This window comes from Danio rerio, chromosome 1, assembly GCF_049306965.1.
Source record: "Danio rerio strain Tuebingen ecotype United States chromosome 1, GRCz12tu, whole genome shotgun sequence".
Taxonomy (NCBI): Eukaryota; Metazoa; Chordata; class Actinopteri; order Cypriniformes; family Danionidae; genus Danio; species Danio rerio.
In genome coordinates, this window is record NC_133176.1 from 8,939,205 (window position 1) to 8,958,381 (window position 19,177).

The 19,177-nt window shown below is 32.8% G+C and overlaps 1 protein-coding gene across 4 annotated transcripts; it reads left to right on the forward strand.

The window, feature by feature from the left end:
• The first annotated feature begins 673 nt into the window (after positions 1 to 673).
• lancl1 (LanC antibiotic synthetase component C-like 1 (bacterial)) lies at positions 674 to 17,658 on the forward strand. Of its 4 annotated transcripts, none has more exons than XR_012400695.1 (13): positions 674 to 734; positions 1,837 to 1,934; positions 5,777 to 5,894; positions 6,627 to 6,834; positions 9,274 to 9,421; positions 9,677 to 9,823; positions 10,375 to 10,557; positions 12,128 to 12,304; positions 12,460 to 12,600; positions 14,770 to 14,848; positions 14,932 to 15,076; positions 16,995 to 17,044; positions 17,143 to 17,658. XR_012400695.1 is itself a non-coding variant. In NM_001009891.2 (11 exon segments), coding segments are annotated over 9 exon segments (1,218 nt in total). In that variant the 5' UTR covers positions 692 to 734; positions 1,837 to 1,847; the 3' UTR covers positions 14,847 to 14,848; positions 14,932 to 15,870.
• Positions 17,659 to 19,177: the final 1,519 nt, after the last annotated feature.

The window sequence follows — 19,177 nt, forward strand, 5'->3', positions numbered from 1 at the left end:
TATTTTATTTTTATTTTATGTTTTTTATTTTTATAATTTATTTTATTTTATGCGTGCAATATTTTACCAAAACTTGGAAAGTTGAACTTGTTTTTATTCCCAATAATAAATAGTTCGATAACATTTATTATTATTTTCTTTTCTTTTTAATTTAATTTATTTATTCATTTATTTATTATTTTATTTGTTTTATTTAATTTTGTTTAATTTAATTATTATATATATATATATATATATATATATATATATATATATATATATATATATATATATATATATATATATATATATATATAATTTTTTTTATTATTATTTTATTTTATGTGTGCAATATTTTCTCAAAACTTGGTTTTATTCCCAATTGATAAATTAGCTAATTAACTTAAATTTTATTTTATTTACTTTTCATTTTATTTTTATTTTATTTTGTTTTATTTATTTTTCTTTTATTTTTTATGAAAGCATGTGTGCAATATTTTCCTAAAACTTTAAAATAATCAGATCAATTAATCATCAAAATAAATTTAAAAAAGAAATAAATCTACATAGACCTACCGTTCTAGTATTTATTAATTATCTGGTATAATTAATAATAAATAATTATTATTTACCTATCACAATGATGACGACAATGACGATGACCCTCCTGAACACTAGATGGCGGCATTGAGTCAAACCAAAACAGCGTGTCCTGAGATCAGACGAGAAGAATTCAACAGTGCAGCACTCGAACGGTATGTTTACTGTTATAAAATAAATGTTAGGAAATTGTTTTGCCAAGAGCACATGTGATTGCAAACGCCTGCTGTTGCTGCGCGAGTATTAAGCCAGAATTATTTCCTGCATGTTTTGTTCTTCACGCATTCTTGTATTGTCGGAGAGTAAAGAAGGGGGCGTGTGTTTCTCGGCCCCGGTTTTATTTAACTAACTGTAACTGCAAATATATTATTGTAGATTCATAAAACGAATAATTTGGATAGTGTTTCCTTTATACAATTTGTGAGCTGAACATCTGGGTTTGTGCGGATTTATTTTGTAGGCCCTAATCGCATGCTTCAGTATCACAGGATTTTGGTGCGTCATAAGTTTTTATACACAGCAGATGACTCTACATTACAGGTCTGTAATTCAGATAAACGTTCAACGTAAAGTATTTCATACGAATATGAGGCCCAGAAATATTAAATTCAGGGGTACAAATAATAACCTTAAATATTCGACACGAGTATTTATTATGTAAACAATAAAACGTTTAATTTAAACCTGCAAATTATAACAACAACAACATTCATATGTGCATCTGAGTGGCTAAAAAATTGTATGAAAATATTGGAACACGCATGTTGTGATTAACTAAATGTTTTATTTCCGTGTTAAGGCCAGGCATCACCATCGTGGCCTAAAATATTATTCCAAAATGGAGCTGCCATCTTTTTTTTTTTTTTTTTTTTTTTTAATTAACTTATGCTCTTTATTAGTGCGACACGGTGGCTCGGTGGTTAGCACTGTCGCCTTACAACAAGAAGGTCGCTAGTTTGAGCCCAGGCTGGGTCAGTTGACATTTCTGTGTGGAGTTTGGACGTTCACCCCGTGTTGGCGTGGGTTTCCTCCCGGTGCTCTGGTTTCCCCAACAAAGACATGTGCTATAGGGGAATTGAATACTAAACTGGCTGTAGTTTCTGAAGGAGTGTGTATGGATGTTTCCCAGTTCTGAGTTGCAGCTGGAAGCTTAAAACGTGCTGGATTAGTTGGCGGTTCATTCGTCTGTTGCCACCCCTGATGAATAAAGGGACTAAGCCCAAGAAAAAATGAATAATTGAATGCTCTTTATTTCAGATCTCTTCAAAATGTCTGAACAACGAGCCTTGAAGAATCCTTATCCAGATTACACTGGGCTGGGATGTGCACAAGACTTGTTTGACATGCAGGGAAATGTGAGTGATTAAAAATAAAATGCATATACAGTGCTTAGCATATATACAGTAAGTACACCTCTCACAAATTTCTCTTTTAAATTCATATTTTTTAATAGGAAGCTATACAGTATTATATTTGTGCATATACATTAATTTAGTCAGACCTGAAGACAAATCTGGAGCTTATCTAACAAAATAACTTAGGATAACAGTCCAAAAACTAGTACGCCCAAATTTATATGTTAAGGAAAAATATTAAATACAAATTTTAAAAAGAGGAAAAATCAATAGAAGCAAAAATATGAATAAATTTAGATGAAGTTTTGTAGGTTCTAATTTTGTTTGCAATATTTTGCTTGCATTTATTTGTATTATCTTTAATTTCTAAATATGTTTGGTGATTAAAATATTGTTGTAATAATAAAAAAATCTGTTTAATAAATCCAGTTTAGTTTAAATGCACCAAAATACATAGCCTTCACTGAGAAATGGATGAAATTATTAATTTTAAAAATAGGGTGTACTCAATTATGCTGAGCACTGTATATAGCATTCCTATAAATATATTTGGAGCGTATAAATATTTGAAACCACAAATACCATCACTGTTATGCATTAATAATCTGCTTTCTTACCTTATCATATCTTGTTATAAATTATTTCAACTGTATATGTTTTATATTTGTAAATATTTGTTTATGAAGTCAGAATTATTAGCCCTCATGAATTATTTACCCCCTATATATTTCCCCCCAATTTCTGTTTAATGGAAAGAAGATTAATGTATTTGTAAACACATTTCTAGTTCAAGTTAATTTCAAGTTTATTTATTTATAGAGCACATTTAAAAACAGTCACAAGACTGACCAAGGTGCTGTACACAAGGCAAAGTAAAATAAAAAGACAGATCATAAAAGCATAAAAATAAGACAAGAAAAACAACTTAAAAAAATGTAGGACTATTAAAATTCTATTAGAAAGCCAAGCTAAAAATGTACGTTTTTAGGACTGGTTTAAAAATAGATAGTGATGGAGCCATTTTAATCGCATTTGCAAAAAATGTGATTTAAGCATGTGCAATTTCTAAACCGCATAAGGCTGCAATTTTTATCTGTTAATTTATTTAGAATTTAATTCAGAATATGTTCTTGTGCGCATGATTTTAATATGTCAACCCATCAGAACTGACGCTGCGCACTGGCCAATTACAGCTAAGCTGAGCGGGAGAAAGATGTTAACCAGCTAAAGTTGAGTGGGAAAACCGAATAGGCGAGCAGGAGGAAAAAACATAAATTATTATTGCAGGTCAAAATAAAAATGATTTGGTGCCAAAGAGAAATTGAACATCAATTGTTTGGAGGTATTTTGGATTCAGGAGAGACGATGTGTGTCACAGAGCAAGGTAATTTGCAAGACTTGTGAAATGATTATTCAAACAAAACGGAGCAATACTACAAATCTGTTCCAACACTTGCGTCATAAAAAACTGCTTGATCAATGCATGTCGACAAAGTCCATCGAAACAAACAAAAGCACACATCAAAGCCAGCCCAAACAAACTAAACGAGTATCTATTGTTCAAGCATTTGCAAGCACCGTGCCTTATGAGAAAGGGTCAAAATGGCACAAAGAAATTACTGACGCAATCACCTATCATATATGCAAAGATATGATGACAGCGCACATCGTCAGTAAAGATGGCTTCCAAAGACTAATACAAACACTTGACAAAAGATACCAGCTGCCATATCGCACTCATTTCACATGATTTGCTATTTCCGAAATGTATGAGAAATGTAAGACGGGCGTTGAACACGAGCTCAAGCAGGTTTACTCAATACTTTGCCACGATCACAGATTTGTGGTCCAGCAGAACAATGGAGCCGTACACGAGTTTAACGGTCCACTCTATTAATGCCTACTTTGAAATGAAAAGTCGATGTTTGCAAATGAAAAGTGCAAACAGCATTCTTCCCAAAAGATCACACTGGAGAAAATATATCTAAGGTTTAAAAGAAACTTTAGCATCTTGGGGAAGAGCAACAAGTGTCTATCACCACATTTATTTTATGTTGTCTGTTTTAAAGGCAATTTTCCTACAGTTTTGTTTATTAAACTTAATACTATGTTATTTCATTGTGAATTTTTTTATATTATGCACTTCTTGTGCACTAAATACATAGAATGTATGTATGTAGTTTGTTTGTAAAGGCAAAACCAGTTGCCAAAATCGCAAATACAATCGCAATATACGTTCATAAAATCGCAATATAATCGCAATATTCATTAATAAAATCATAATATAATCGCAATATTCATTCATTAAATCACAATATAATCGCAATATTCAATTATAAAATCACAATATAATCGCAATATACATTCATAAAATCGCAATATAATCGCAATATTCATTCATAAAATCACAATATAATCCCAATATACGTTCATAAAATCGCAATATAATCGCAATATACATTCATAAAATCGCAATATAATCGCAATATACATTCATAAAATCGCAATATACATTCATAAAATCGCAATATAATCGCAATATACATTCATAAAATCGCAATATAATCGCAATATTCGTTCATAAAATCGCAATATTCATTCATAAAATCACAATGTGATTCATTTGTCCATATTGGACAGCCCTAGAGCCATTCTAATCTCAAGGGGCAAGGTATTCCGTAACCGAGGACCCGCCACAGAAAAAGCTCACAGAAAAAGAAGTAAACCAAGGTTACTCCTTTTATTCGGATTTAATACGAGTCTTTTGTGTCTCCAGAATGTGTTTAGCTTTGCACTCGTTTTGCACGCAAATGTGACAGGATATAGGTTAATCTCCACTGCTGTATGGATGTCTGTTATGCTAATGTACAAAATAAACCTGATTTAACGTCCACCGACCGGGATTGAAGCGTCTTCTTTTATAATTGTTCTGACACGCGGCTGTGCTGATGAAGTAAAGCTGAAGTAAATTGCTGTAATTCATTACACACATGCACTGTTTTAAAACATTTTAAACTTGTAAAACTCACTCTTGATCACATTTGATGACGATTGATGATCCTAGCAAACTGAACAGACCTTTATTCCTGGTTGCTTTGCGCTCGTCTTTTCTTGTTGATCTGATTATACATGTGACTGCCGGGACATGTTAATACGCAGCTATCAAACAATTCGGTGGGTGGGGGACCGCACTCCTACGTCAAGTTGCGGTCGATTTGAAAACCGCTCCAATTGGTCCACCGTTTTTATGCTGTTAAATTGAAAAAAAAAGCACTGGGTATGTTTATATCACTCCAATATGACGGTCTATACACTATACTTACACACATGTCTGTCCAAACAGCTTTAAAAGTCACCATAGGTGCCCTTTAAATACCTAATTTCCAATAACTGATTTGTTTATCTTTGCCATGATGACAGCGCACAATATTTTACTAGATATTTTTCAAGACACTAGTATTAAGCTTAAAGGACATTTTAAACGCTTAATTAGGCAAGTTAGGGTAATAATTAGGCAAGTTATTGTATAATAATGGTTTGTTCTGTAGACTATCGAAAAAAAAAAAGCTTTAAAGAGCTAATAATATTGACCTTAAAATGTTTTTTCAAAAATTAAAAACTGGTTTAAAAAAACGAATAAAACTTTCTCCAGAAGAAAAAAAAAATTATAGGAAATACTGTGAAAATGTCCTTGCTCTGTTAAACACCACTTGGGAAAAATTTAATAAAGAATATAAAATTCACAGGAGAGCTAGTAATTCTGACTTCATCTGTATGTATATGCATGTGTATATATGTGTGTGTTTATTCATTCATTAATTTACATATTTTGCTCTGTGCAGTTGACCCAGCATTTCGCCACCAGTATAAGCAGCAAGATCAGTGAGCTTCTGGCCATTTTGGAGAACGGGCTGAAGAATGCAGACCCCAGAGACTGTACTGGGTACACTGGCTGGGCAGGTGATAACACACTTTAATACTGATGTATTAAAACTGAGCTGTTAGCACATATTCAGTAATTTGATGTTAATTTGATTCTTTTCAGTAAATTACTTTTCCTTTGGCTTAGGCCTCATTCACACTAATATGTTGTAGTTTTAAAACTCATAAGTTTTGCTACAGTTATGCCTTCCGTCCACACTAGCCTGGAGATCTTTAGTGCCGAAAACGGATCATTTGGGAAACTCTAAGGCTATGTTCACACTGCAGGCAAATGTGGCCCGAATCTGATTTTTTTTCCCCTCATGTGACTCTGGTGATGACAGTGTGAACAGCCCAAACCGCATGGAATCTGATCTTTTCAGGTCAGATCTGTGCCACTTTAATATGTAGTATTAAATCAGACACAGATCTGATGTTTTGCAATGCGACAATATATTTCCTGTTGTGTCGGATTTCATGTGACTTTTGCATAATCTTTGAGCGACATGCGTCATCATTCTGTGCTGCAAACATCATCTACTCCTCAGTGCAGGACGATTACTTTACCACAGTTCAGTCTGCGGCTGCTCATTAACCTTTGATGAGTTAATTACACTGGTGGTCAGAGCGCCACGCACCGCAGTTGTCATAAATCACAAAGGATCAGTGTTTTCAATCACAAGAGACTTACAGTATTTTAGGTCTCAAATGGCGAAATACACATTAGTAGTAGCAGAACAACCCTTTACAGTCTCTGCTTTGTGACTGTAGGAATTGCCCTGCTGTACCTGCACCTCCACAGTGTGTTTGGAGACCCGACTTTCCTCCAGAGGGCTCTGGATTACGTCAACCGCAGCCTGAGGAGTTTAACGCAGCGCTGGGTGACCTTCCTGTGTGGAGATGCAGGACCGCTGGCCATCGCAGCCGTGGTTTATCATCGCCTCCAGAAACACCAGGAGTCTGATGAGTGTCTGAACAGGTCTGATGTTGTCTGGTGGTTTTAGCTCAAATTGTTCATTTTGATATACAGTTAAAGTCAATATAATTCGCCCTCCTATGATTTTTTTCTTTCATTTTCAAATATTTCCCAAATGATGTTTAACAGAGCAGGGAATTTTTCACAGTATTTCTTATAATATTTTTTCTTCTTCATAAAATCTTATTTGTTTATTTTGGTTTGAATAAAAGCTGTTCTTACATTTTTAAGATAACATTTTAAGGTCAATATTATTAGCCCTCTTAAGCAATATTTCGATAGATAGTCTACAGATCAAAGCATCATTATAATAACTTGCCTAATCACCCTAACTTGCCCAGTTAACGTAATTATCCTTCTTAAACCTTTAAATGTCACTTTAAGCTGATCACTAGTATCTTAAAATATATGTAGTAAAGCATTATGGACTGTCGTCATGGCAAAGATAAAATAAATCATTTATTAGAAATTAGTTATTGTCGGCGCAATAGCCTTGTGGTTAGCGCGCTGACATATGGTGCAGTAGCACTTCAGGGCGTCCTGAGTTCGAATCCCGGCTCGAGGATGTTTCCCGTCCCTACCCCCTCTCTCTCCCACTTCGTTTTCTCGTCTAAAATACAATTCTATCCACTTAATTAAGGCAAAAAGGCTAAAAATAAATCTTTTTTTTTTTTTTTAGAAATGAGTTATTAAAATATTATGTTTAGAAATGTGTTGAACAATATTTCCTTTAAACAGAAATTGGAGAAAAAATATACAGGAGGGCTAATAATTTTGACTTCAACTGTATGTTAGAATAAAGTTCTTTTAAAAATACAATTTATTCACGCAAAGCTTTTAAACAGTTATCACTCCAGTTTTCAGTGTCACGCGAATCTTCAGAGATAATTTGATTATGCTGATTTGGTTAGTTTATGTGAAATAAAAACAAAATGCACTCTTTATGAACAGTCACTTCAATTGAATGCATTCTTGCTGAATAAAACTACAGACTATCTAAACAATAATACTGACAACAAACTTTTTAACAGTAGTGCATTTTTTTTTGTCTGAAAAATATTAAGATGATTTTTAAATATGCAATTCTTTTGAACAATGACATGTACGAAGTATTGAATTTAAGTGTGAAAATGTGTGTAAAATATTCACAGCTTAAATAAACAGCTACATTAATTTTTACAGGATCTAAAAAAAACAACTCTTTCCATTAAAGTCATTAAAATGCAAACACTTGTTAATTCAATTCATATTTTTTTTTCAGTTATTGCTATTCGATATTCTTGGTTTCCATTATTGTCTTAATTCGATTACTGTTTAGTTCTATTATGACCTTTTTTGGATTTAAATAATCAAAAATCGCTGTTTACACGGTAGACTCTTAATCAGAGTATTGTCTTAAACGTATTAAAATTGGATTATTGGTGTCCATGTAAACATACTCACTTAGACATTTAAAAAGCTGTTTAGAAAATTAATATTAACTTAGAAAAACAATATTTACAATATAGTAATACAGCTTTAATTTTTATGCCTGTATGTTTGACGATGTCCTGTTTAAAGGTTTCTCCTTCCCTGAGTATAGCAGTGAAGCAGTTTTGTCAGTATGAGATCAAAATTTCTGACCGAAATTCAGAAAATGTCCCTGAAGAGATCACAAATAGGACACATTTAGACATGTTTGAAAAGCTATGTAGAAAAAGTATATATATGTATATGTATATGTATATATATATATATATATATATGTGTATATATATATATGTGTGTGTGTGTGTGTGTGTGTGTGTGTGTATATATATATATATATATATATATATATATATATATATATATATATATATATATATATAAAATTTTTAAAATATTTACAATATAGTAACAGCTTTAATTTTTATCCCTTTTAAATTTTTAATGTTTGACAATGTCCTGTTTAAAGGTTGATCCTTCCATGAGTATAGCAGGGAAGCAGTTTAGTTAGTAAAAGATCAAAATGTCTGACTAAAATATAAAAGATAAAAAAGAAAAAAAACTATTAAGAAAAATATGTAAAAATAAATCATTTTAATTTAATAAATAACATTTTTATCTCTATTTTTATTTTTTAAATGAATAAATATAACATAAATTACTATATCTCCTATACACTGATATCCTGAAGAAACAACTATTGAAATGTATTGTTAGTCATCAGCTGTCCATGCTGGATCTAATTTCATTGTGTGGATTTGCTATTTCATGTCGGACCCTATTGGAATTGGCCTGGAAAACTCCCAAGAGCTGCTGTTCATTAAAGAAAAAGACCTCATGATTCCAGAAGAGGGTGAAATGTGGAGGATTTGAGGGCAGCTCCGCTCTTTCTGTGTCCTGCTTCTCTTTCTCAGTCTTGACAGAGTTTCATTCCCTTGGTATGTTATCGTGATGGGCTTGCTGGATTGTTTGCAGGCTGTTGCAGCTGCAGCCATCAGTAGTGCAGGGGAAAGGAAGGCTGCCTGATGAGCTGCTGTACGGCAGAACGGGCTACCTTTACTCCCTCATTTTCGTCAACCAGCAGTTCCAGCAGGAGAAGATCCCCTTTCAGTACATTCAGCAGGTCAGACAGCATTTATTCATTCTAACCAACTTAGACCTGAACCATTTCATGAGCTGTGTGTGATAAAAAAAACTTCCCAAATTTCTGTTTAACACATTTCTGAACATAATAGTTTTAATAACTAATGTCTAATATCTGATTTCTTTTTATTTTATAAAACTATAAAACAGAACTATGTTAAATATAAAGATGTTTATGCGTTGCCTTTGATTCAGCACTTTGTTTTTACTAAACATGCAAGTGTGTTTATTTCAGATCTGTGATGCTATACTGGAGTCGGGACAGATTCTTTCTCAGAGGAACAAGATCCAGGACCAAAGCCCTCTGATGTATGAGTGGTATCAAGAGGAGTATGTGGGCGCTGCTCACGGTCTGTCAGGGATCTACTATTACCTGATGCAGGTCAGCACACTCACTATGGAAACAGTTTGAACATTTAATCTAAACTTATATGTATTTTCACCTTGACATGAATGAGGAACTAGTATCTTAAGAATAAGAACTAGTATCTAATGAATAAGAGCTTGTATCTAATGATTAAGAACTAGCATGTAATGAATAAGAACTAGTATCTAATGAAAAAGAACTAATGAATACCAAATAGTATCTAATGAATAAGAACTAGTATCTAATGATTAAGAACTACTATCTAATGATTTGGAACTAGTCTCTAATGAATAGAAACTAGTAATGAATAAGAACTAATTTATAATGAAAAAGAACTAGTATCTAATGAATACGAACTATTATCTAATGAATAGGAACTGGTATATAATGAGTAAGTATTGGTATCTAATGAAAAAGAACTGTATAAAGCTACAGTAGCTTGTAAATAAGAACTAGTTGCATTAAAATAAATATTAAATGTTTTATTAGCTTGCCATATATTCACTCTTGTTTTATTGACTGAAATGAACAGTAAATGAACATTAAACTGATTTTGTCTCTTATAGCCTGGTCTTGTTGCTGGTCAGGACAGGGTTTTCAGTCTGGTCAAACCCAGCGTCAATTATGTGTGTCAGCTGAAGTTTCCATCAGGAAATTATGCACCGTGTGTCGGAGACGCTCGAGATCTTCTGGTGCACTGGTGTCACGGCTCTCCTGGAGTTATATACATGTTAATTCAGGCTTTCAAGGTACAAATTTCTCTCTGTATATTACAATAATTAAATAAAGACATCTCTTATACTCAGATAATTTTTTATAAATGTTAGGCAATATCTAAGGAATAATAACCAGTATATAACAGATAAGAACTAGTATCTAATGAATAAGAACTAGTATCTAATGAATAAGAACTAGTATCTAACGAATAAGAACTAGTATCTAATGAATAATAACCAGTATATAACAGATAAGAACTAGTATCTATTGAATAATAACCAGTATATAACAGATAAGAACTAGTATCTATTGAATAATAACCAGTATATAACAGATAAGAACTAGTATCTAATGAATAAGAACTAGTATCTAACGAATAAGAACTAGTATCTAATGAATAATAACCAGTATATAACAGATAAGAACTAGTATCTATTGAATAATAACCAGTATATAACAGATAAGAACTAGTATCTATTGAATAATAACCAGTATATAACAGATAAGAACTAGTATCTAATGAATAAGAACTAGTATCTAATGAATAAGAACTAGTATCTAACAAATAAGAACTAGAATCAAATGAATAAGAACTAAAATCTAAAGAATAAGAACTAGTATCCAATACAGGCCTGTAGCCAGCCGGGTGAAAGGGGTGTTTTTTTGTTGTTGTTTTTTTCTTCAAAAAGTGGACATTTTTGCAGTTACACACCTCAGTTTCTATTTAAATACTGCATTTTAGAAACATTTTAAGCAGTTTTTTATTTTATTTTATTTTTTTGCTGGATTAGCTAGTCAGATGTCATCATAACCACACTTTTTGATGTACTAAAAATATTTCCTAAAAATTAAAACAAGACAAATTTTTAAAATACAAATTTATCACATAATTTATCATTAGGTAAAAATAGGAATCTGTTCAAGTTTTAAAGTAAAAAAAAACTATAGCCCACTGTCATTTATAGACAAAAACAAACTGGTCAGTGAGGGGTGGATGTTGCATCAAAGATTCAAATGCCACTCAGTGGGTTACATCACGTGACTCGCGTCACATTATTGTGGCTTTGAGGCTCCATGGGAATTATAATTACTGGCCAGAGTTATTTAAAATTACACTTTATTGCAATTTATATTAAATATAAATATATTAGATTAATTAAATAATAAATAAATTGTATAATATTCAATTAAAAAACAATTAAAAGGACAAATTCTGGACCTTTTGGCCCTGGGGGGTTGTTCATTCGAACCACCCGAACACCCTCTGGCTATGGGCCTGTAATAAAAACTAGAATCTAGTAATTAGGAACTAGTATATAATGAATAAGAAGTAGTGTCTAATGAATAAGAACTGGTATCTAATGAATAAGTGCTAGTATCTAATGAATAAGAACTAGTATGTAATGAAAAAATACTAGTATCTAACGAATAAGAGCTAGTATCTAATGAATAAGAACTAGTAACTTAGATAGATAGATAGATAGATAGATAGATAGATAGATAGATAGATAGATAGATAGATAGATAGATAGATAGATAGATAGATAGATAGATAGATAGATAGATGCATGAGAGTAGAGTCTAAAGCTGTCGCTTGCGCAGGTGTTTGGCGTGCGGCAGTATTTGGAGGACGCTCTGCAGTGTGGTGAGGTGATCTGGCAGAGAGGTTTGCTAAAGAAGGGTTATGGACTCTGCCATGGAGCTGCTGGAAACGCTTACGGCTTCCTGGCCCTTTACAAGATCACCCAGGATCCCAAACACCTCTACAGAGCCTGCATGGTGAGTCCTACCACGTATTACATATTTAAAATATCTGTAAGGGAAGACACGGTGGGTCAGTGGTTAGCACTGTCACCTCACGGCAAGAAGGTCTGGGAAATGTATGCATATTCTGTGTGACCAATGGAGGATGTTATAAATCACTGTGCTGGCAGGAGGGGATCCGTCATTGCCTGTTGTGTGAACAGAGGCATGATGGGATTTGATGTCTTCTCATCTGCAGTTTGCAGACTGGTGCATGAATTATGGGAGACACGGCTGCCGGACTCCAGATACACCGTTCTCACTGTTTGAAGGTAGAGTAAATATACTTGCATATCTACAGAATTATGAGGTTTGTGAGATTTTATTTGATTTGATTAATGTTTTATGCTCATCAATGCTTTATTTATTTGATGGCAAACACTGTGAATTACTGTGAAATATTATTGTTTGCATATATTTTAAAATGTTTCTTACTTTTGTTAAAAGAATCTGTCACATTATACAATAAGCTTTCAGTAGTTAATTTATTTACTAACATACTTATTATGAACAATACTTTTATTGCATTTATTAATTATATTTCAGCATTAAATAGTGCAATATTAACATCCAAATTCAAGAACTAGTATCCAGTGAATAAGAACTAGTATCTAACGAATAAGAACTAGTATCTAACGAATAACAACCAGTATCTAACGAATAAGAACTAGCATCTAATGAATAAAAACTAATATCTAATAAATAAGTAATAGTATCTAATGAATAAGAACTAGTATCTATTAAATAAGAACTAGTATCAAACGAGTAAGAACTAGTATCTATTGAATAAGAACTAGTACCTAACGAATAAGAACTAATATCTAATGAATAAGAACTAGTATCTAATGAATAAGACCTAGTATCTAACGAGTAAAAACTAGTATCTAATGAATAAGAACTATTATCTAATGAATTAGAACTATTATCTAATGGATAATAATTAGTATATAAGGAAGTAGTGCTAGTATCAAACTTTTAAGGTCTAGTATCCAACGAATAAGAACCAGTATTTAATGAATAAATACTAGTGTCTAATGAAAAAGAGCTAGTATCTAACAAATAAGAACTACTGTCTAACAAATAAGAACTAGTATCCAATGAATAAGTACTTTAATGAATAGGAACTAGTAGCTAACAGATAAGAAAGGTGCTGAAAACCCTTAAAACTGCTTGAATTTTAGTCTAGTGTTTTCATGATTTGAAAAGTGCTTAGATTTTAGATAAAGTGCCTGAAAATTTGACTTAAATAACATAAGTTATCATCTTAAATAGGTAATAATAATAATACTTATCTATATTTAACTATTTTTTATTGTAATGTAATGTGCATAAAATAGAAACTCTGTAGTCTTTTTTTATCTTCACCCTTTGAAATTGGCGTGGGTTTTCTCCGACCGCTCCGTTTTTCCCCACAAGTCCAAAGACATGCGCTATAGGTGAATTGTGTAAGCTAAATTGTCTGTAGTGTGTATGTGTGAATGGGAGTGTATGGGTGTTTCCCATTGATGGGTTGCGACTGGAAGGGCATGCGCTGCATAAAACATATGCTAGATAAGTTGGTGGTTTATTCCGCTGTGGTGACCCCTGCGTAATGAAAGAGACTAAGCCGAAAAGAAAATGAATAAATTTAAGATAAAAGATACATTAAATAGACATTTAAGATGTGAGGAAATTACATATAAGAGAGTAAATGACAGTAATTCAGTGAGGAACTAGGGACAAACATGCCATCAAAAATGTTTTACTATACTATAGCAAATAGTAATATGTGATATAATGTGATAAAGTATGTATATGTATGTAAATGTGTAACTTGCCACATTTGTAAAAGGCTGAAATAATTTGAAGTTTCACCTGGAAAGAGCTTGACAAGTGCTTAAATTTGAAAAGGTGCAAGAACCCCGATTAACAATAATTAATTATTTATTAGTAAGGAATTTAAATATAAACCAGTTTCAGTTTATATTCATTTTTAGACAACATGAACGCTCAGGATGGGTAAAAAAAGTCAATATTTGATGGCTTCAGCCTGCTATTCAGTCACGACAAATTTTTGAAAGCATCGTTGTTTATCATGTTTTTGTTCTAATGGAAAGACCTTTAAAAGTGCTTAAGTTTGAGTTTGAAGGAGGATGGATTATTAATAAACCTGATTATTAATAATCAGGAACCTGATCATTAATAAATATTTATTTATAATAAAAAATTACAAAAACAACTTAAGTTAATATTCATTTTAGAGAACAGGAAAGCTCAGGATGGTTAAAAAAGTCAATATTTGATGGAATAAGCCTGATATTCAGTCACAACAAATGAAAATATTTGTTATTTGGACCAATTATCTTCTTAAGAATAAAAAAAATGCTTAAAAATAAATTAATAAATGAAAATATCAGGTTTGACCATCTGAAAGCATCATTTACCATATGTTTGTTCTGAAGGGATGGCGGGGACAATTTATTTCCTGGCTGACCTTCTGCAACCAGCTAGAGCCAAGTTCCCCTGTTTTGAGGTGTAAAGGTAACTGCATTGCTTTTTCCACCACTCTCCAGACATTAATACACAATAAAAGCTGTTGTTAACTTCAGTTTGTCATATTGCAGGTTGTTCGAGGATGTATGCAGAGTTTAGCCTAAGCTTCTCCAAGCTGGATGGAGTGTCCTCTGATGGTGGATTAGTACTGTCTCGCTCTGCATGTGCGTCTGCATGCCTCGGCCCTGTCTCAATTCATGCTAAATCTTACGAGAGGTGTGTATATGTGGAGAACAGTGCTTTTTTTTCCCCCCCATTAGAAGAAGGTGGATGGGTTATTGACTATATAGATGAGGGTTAATTTGAAACTATAAAGTTAAAGGGATAGTTGACACAAAAATAACAATTCTGCCATTAACTCACTTGGTTCAATACCTTTTTGAGTTGTTTTCTTCTGGTTAACATAAAAGATGATATCCTAAGAAAATGCTGGTCGCTGCCACCCATTGACTTCCATAAGATTTTTTGAGTGCCGACAATCAACATTCTTCAAAATATCTTCTTTTGTGTTGAGCAGAAGAAAGAAACTCATAAAGGTTTACAACAACATGTTGATGGTAAACTTCATTTTTTGGGTGAACTATCCCTTCAAGCTTCAAAAAGAAATGTTTAATATGTTTAACAGATTGCACTGATTTTTGTTGTACATTTGTTGATGTTCTTGAACATGTGTTTGGTATTATATATTACTAAGACTCATTGAACATTTATTATTTTGATGTATCTGTTAGGATAGGATTTTTTTTAGGTTTAGAATATTGTGATATGACAAAAAAAAGTGTAACTGCGTTTTGAAACTAATAATTGCATTCATATGCTTTGAGTAGGATTAATGCTTTGCTTTCTGTATTAAAATGAGTTTATTTTGATAATACTAATAGTGGTATCAGAGGATGTGCTGCAAAAATGTTTGTTTTTTAAAAGATGGTAGTAAAATATGTTAGCATTTGCCTTTTACAGTATAATTTGTACATTTTCATCTGCACAGCAATAAAAATAACAAAACAATATATGTTATCTGGTAACTGTTCTGTTTACATTAAATTCCTGGGTGTCCGCGGGGTCTTAAATACTTGTAGATTTAAAAAACTAAATTTTAGACCTTATAAAGTCGTAAGTTCGCTGAAATATTGTCTTGTAGGTCTTAAATCATTTTAAGAGGTTTTAATTTTCCTATATCTTTGTAAAGAAGGGGTGTCCAAAGTCGTTCCTGGAGGGCCGGTGTCCTGCTGACTTTAGCTCTAACTTGTTTCAACACACCTGCCTGGAAGTTTCAAGTATACCTAGAAAGATCCCGATTAGCTTGTTCAGGTGTGTTTGATTAGGATTTGAGCTAAACTCTCCAGGACACTGGCCATCCAGGACCGAGCTTGGACACCTCTGATGTAAAGCTTAGACATCGGTCTAATCGCTGACATTCCATCTCAATATAAGTTTTAACTCAAGATTATTCTTCTTACAATAACAGTTCTTTTTAATGTTTTTAATGTTATAACCAATGGAAAAAATTCTTAGTGTTTAGCCGTAGAAACCCTGAATATCACATTAAAGGCATAGTTGACGCAAAAAAAAAGAATTAATAACACTTCAGAGTTTTTATCTGCACTGACAGTTGTGGAGATCAGCCCTCCTGTGTAAAATGTATTATTTTTAAAGTATTTCTCAAGTGATATTTCAATGATTAAGGAAATATTCACAGTATTTCCTATAATATTTATTCTTCTGGAGAAAGTCTTATTTGTTTTATTTTGGCTAGAATAAAAGCAGTTTTGATTTTTTTTTAAACATTTTAAGGTCAATATTATTAGCCTCTTTAAGCCAATGTTTTGTTTTTGATAGTCTACAGAACAAACCATCGTTTCCTATTACCCTGACTTGCCTAATTAACCTAGGTAAGCATTTAAATGTCACGTTCATCTGAATACTATCATCTAGTAAAATGTTATGTTCTGCCATCATGGCAAAGATAAAAGAAATCAGTTATTAGAAATTAATTATTAAAACTATTATATTTAGAAATGTGCTGAAAATCTTCTCTTCGTTAATCAGAGGTTGGTAAAAAAAATATAAAAGAATTTAAAATTAATAAGAGGGGCAATAATTCTGACTTCAACTGTACATGATTATGCGACAGGAATCTTGTGCTCCAGACTGTCATGATATCGCTCAGGACGTGGATTAAAGGTAATAATGTTATTAATAATGTTCAGTTTTGTGTCATCAGGATCAGGAGCGGCTGGAATTAATTTGATTTTGTCTGTATGTGTTTTTGACTCTCGTAGTGCTGGTAGACATTGACTTGCATTATATGAATCGCCAAGGACCGCGGGTTCAGCTAAAAACCTTGTATGTTCTAGTCACCCACCTCTTGAATGGCCTGAGGGTGAGTAAATTAGAGTGAACTGTCTTCTGGAAGTGACTTGCACAAACATTTGTTTTTCCACTAGGTGGAGCTATAGAACTCTACAATTGAATATTGACTAGTAGGAAAAACAAATACTGTGGAAGTCATTGGTTACCCGATTCAAAATCGACTTTTGTGTTCATCAGAAAAGAAAGAAACTCAAACAGGTTTGTTATAAGTGAAGGGAGAGTAAATGACAGACATTTCAGTTTTGGGTGAACTATCTTTGAAGATAGACTTCTGACTATCATCAGAAACGGCAGAGTCGCTCGCTGTTTTCAAGAAACGACTAAAAACTCAACTGTTTAGTCTCCACTTCACTTCCTAATCTGCAATTGCCTCTCTGGATATACCACTAACTGTACTAAAAAAAATAAATAAATAAAAAATAAAATACTAATACTTTCCTTCTTAGACTTTACAGACCTTAAACTTGCCCTATAGCACTTATTCATTGTTGCTCTTATAGTTGTGTAAATTGCTTCCTTGTCCTCATTTGTAAGTCGCTTTGGATAAAAGTGTCTGCTAAATGACTAAATGTAAATGTCTAAATGTAAGTACTGAACATGTACTTTCTTTCAATTCTGTAAAAGGAAATATAAAACAAGGCAGTTGTGTTATACAGGGGTTCTAAACCTATATCATTAGAGGCCAATTTTCTCTCCGAATTTAAGGCCCAAACTGGTTGTCTAGAGAAAAAGGCTTATTTTATTAGCAAAATATTTATTTTGCCTTCTATTATTCTCTTACTTTTCTACATCATTTTATTAAAAAAAATTTAAAAACGAAAGATTGCGCATATATGTATATATATGCACAAAAATCGGCGGATGAAAAGATGGCTAATGGCTACCTGTTTCCAGCATACTTCGTAATATTTTCCTTTGTGATAGATAGCAAATCAAACACGTTTAAAACAAGTGGAAGAAAGTTCGATATTTTTGGGTGGACTATATATCCCTTTAATTGTGTAAACAACACTGTAAAATGCTGGATTCTGCACAATAGATTTGATAAAAAGTTAACTTGTTATTTTTTTCAAATTTAAGTAGATTAAACATAAAACACTTAAGTTGTCCCAAAAAAAATAAAAATCAAGAATGGTGTTGTTTCAGCTCCTTTTAAATAAGTAGTTTGAACAAACATCATTCCTTTGAGTGAATCTGAATATTTGTCTTCTCGTGTCTGTGGCAAATCCAAATAAGGCTGGTACGTTCTCAAGGGCCGATGGACAATGCTTGGCCCGTACGACAGCTTTTTTTAAACTCTGGACTCCTCAGTGCCTCTTCCAACTGATCTGAGGCCAGTTTCTGCATACGCATAACCTCAAACATCTAAGAAACTGAAGCCCAGCAGCGTAACTTGAGTAGCTGCTTTACGATATGCAGTTTGGGGTGTAAGTCGTGTCAGCCACCCTTGAGGTGCTACTGTCCCGCTCAGAGGAACTCTACACCCCCTGGAAGAGGGGCTAAATATAGAGGTCATCTGTGATGGGGCGCGTCTGCAGCTTTTAGAGCGAAGAGTCCAGAGTCTCAGGCCAGGAATGGAATGTCTATGCAATGGCTGCTCCGCTAGTTTGTAGTAACACATTTAATTGCATGAAGGACAGGGGGAAACTACACTGCAATATCACGACTGAACAAACCTTAAGAAATGTTATGATTGAAAGCTGTACATTGTAAAAAAAAAAAAGTCAAGACAACAAATATTTTGATGTTTTTAATAAGTTAATCATGTTCAGCTAATTTATTTACGTTTCCACTTCATATTTTTAGTCGGTTTGACTTATGTAAGTTAAGTAGCCTCCAAAAGTTAATTTGATTCAACTACATAAAAGCAGCAATAATTGTTTACTGTGTATGTTTAATTGAGTATTGCTTTTTAAATCTATTCAGTTCCTATCATGAAGCGTA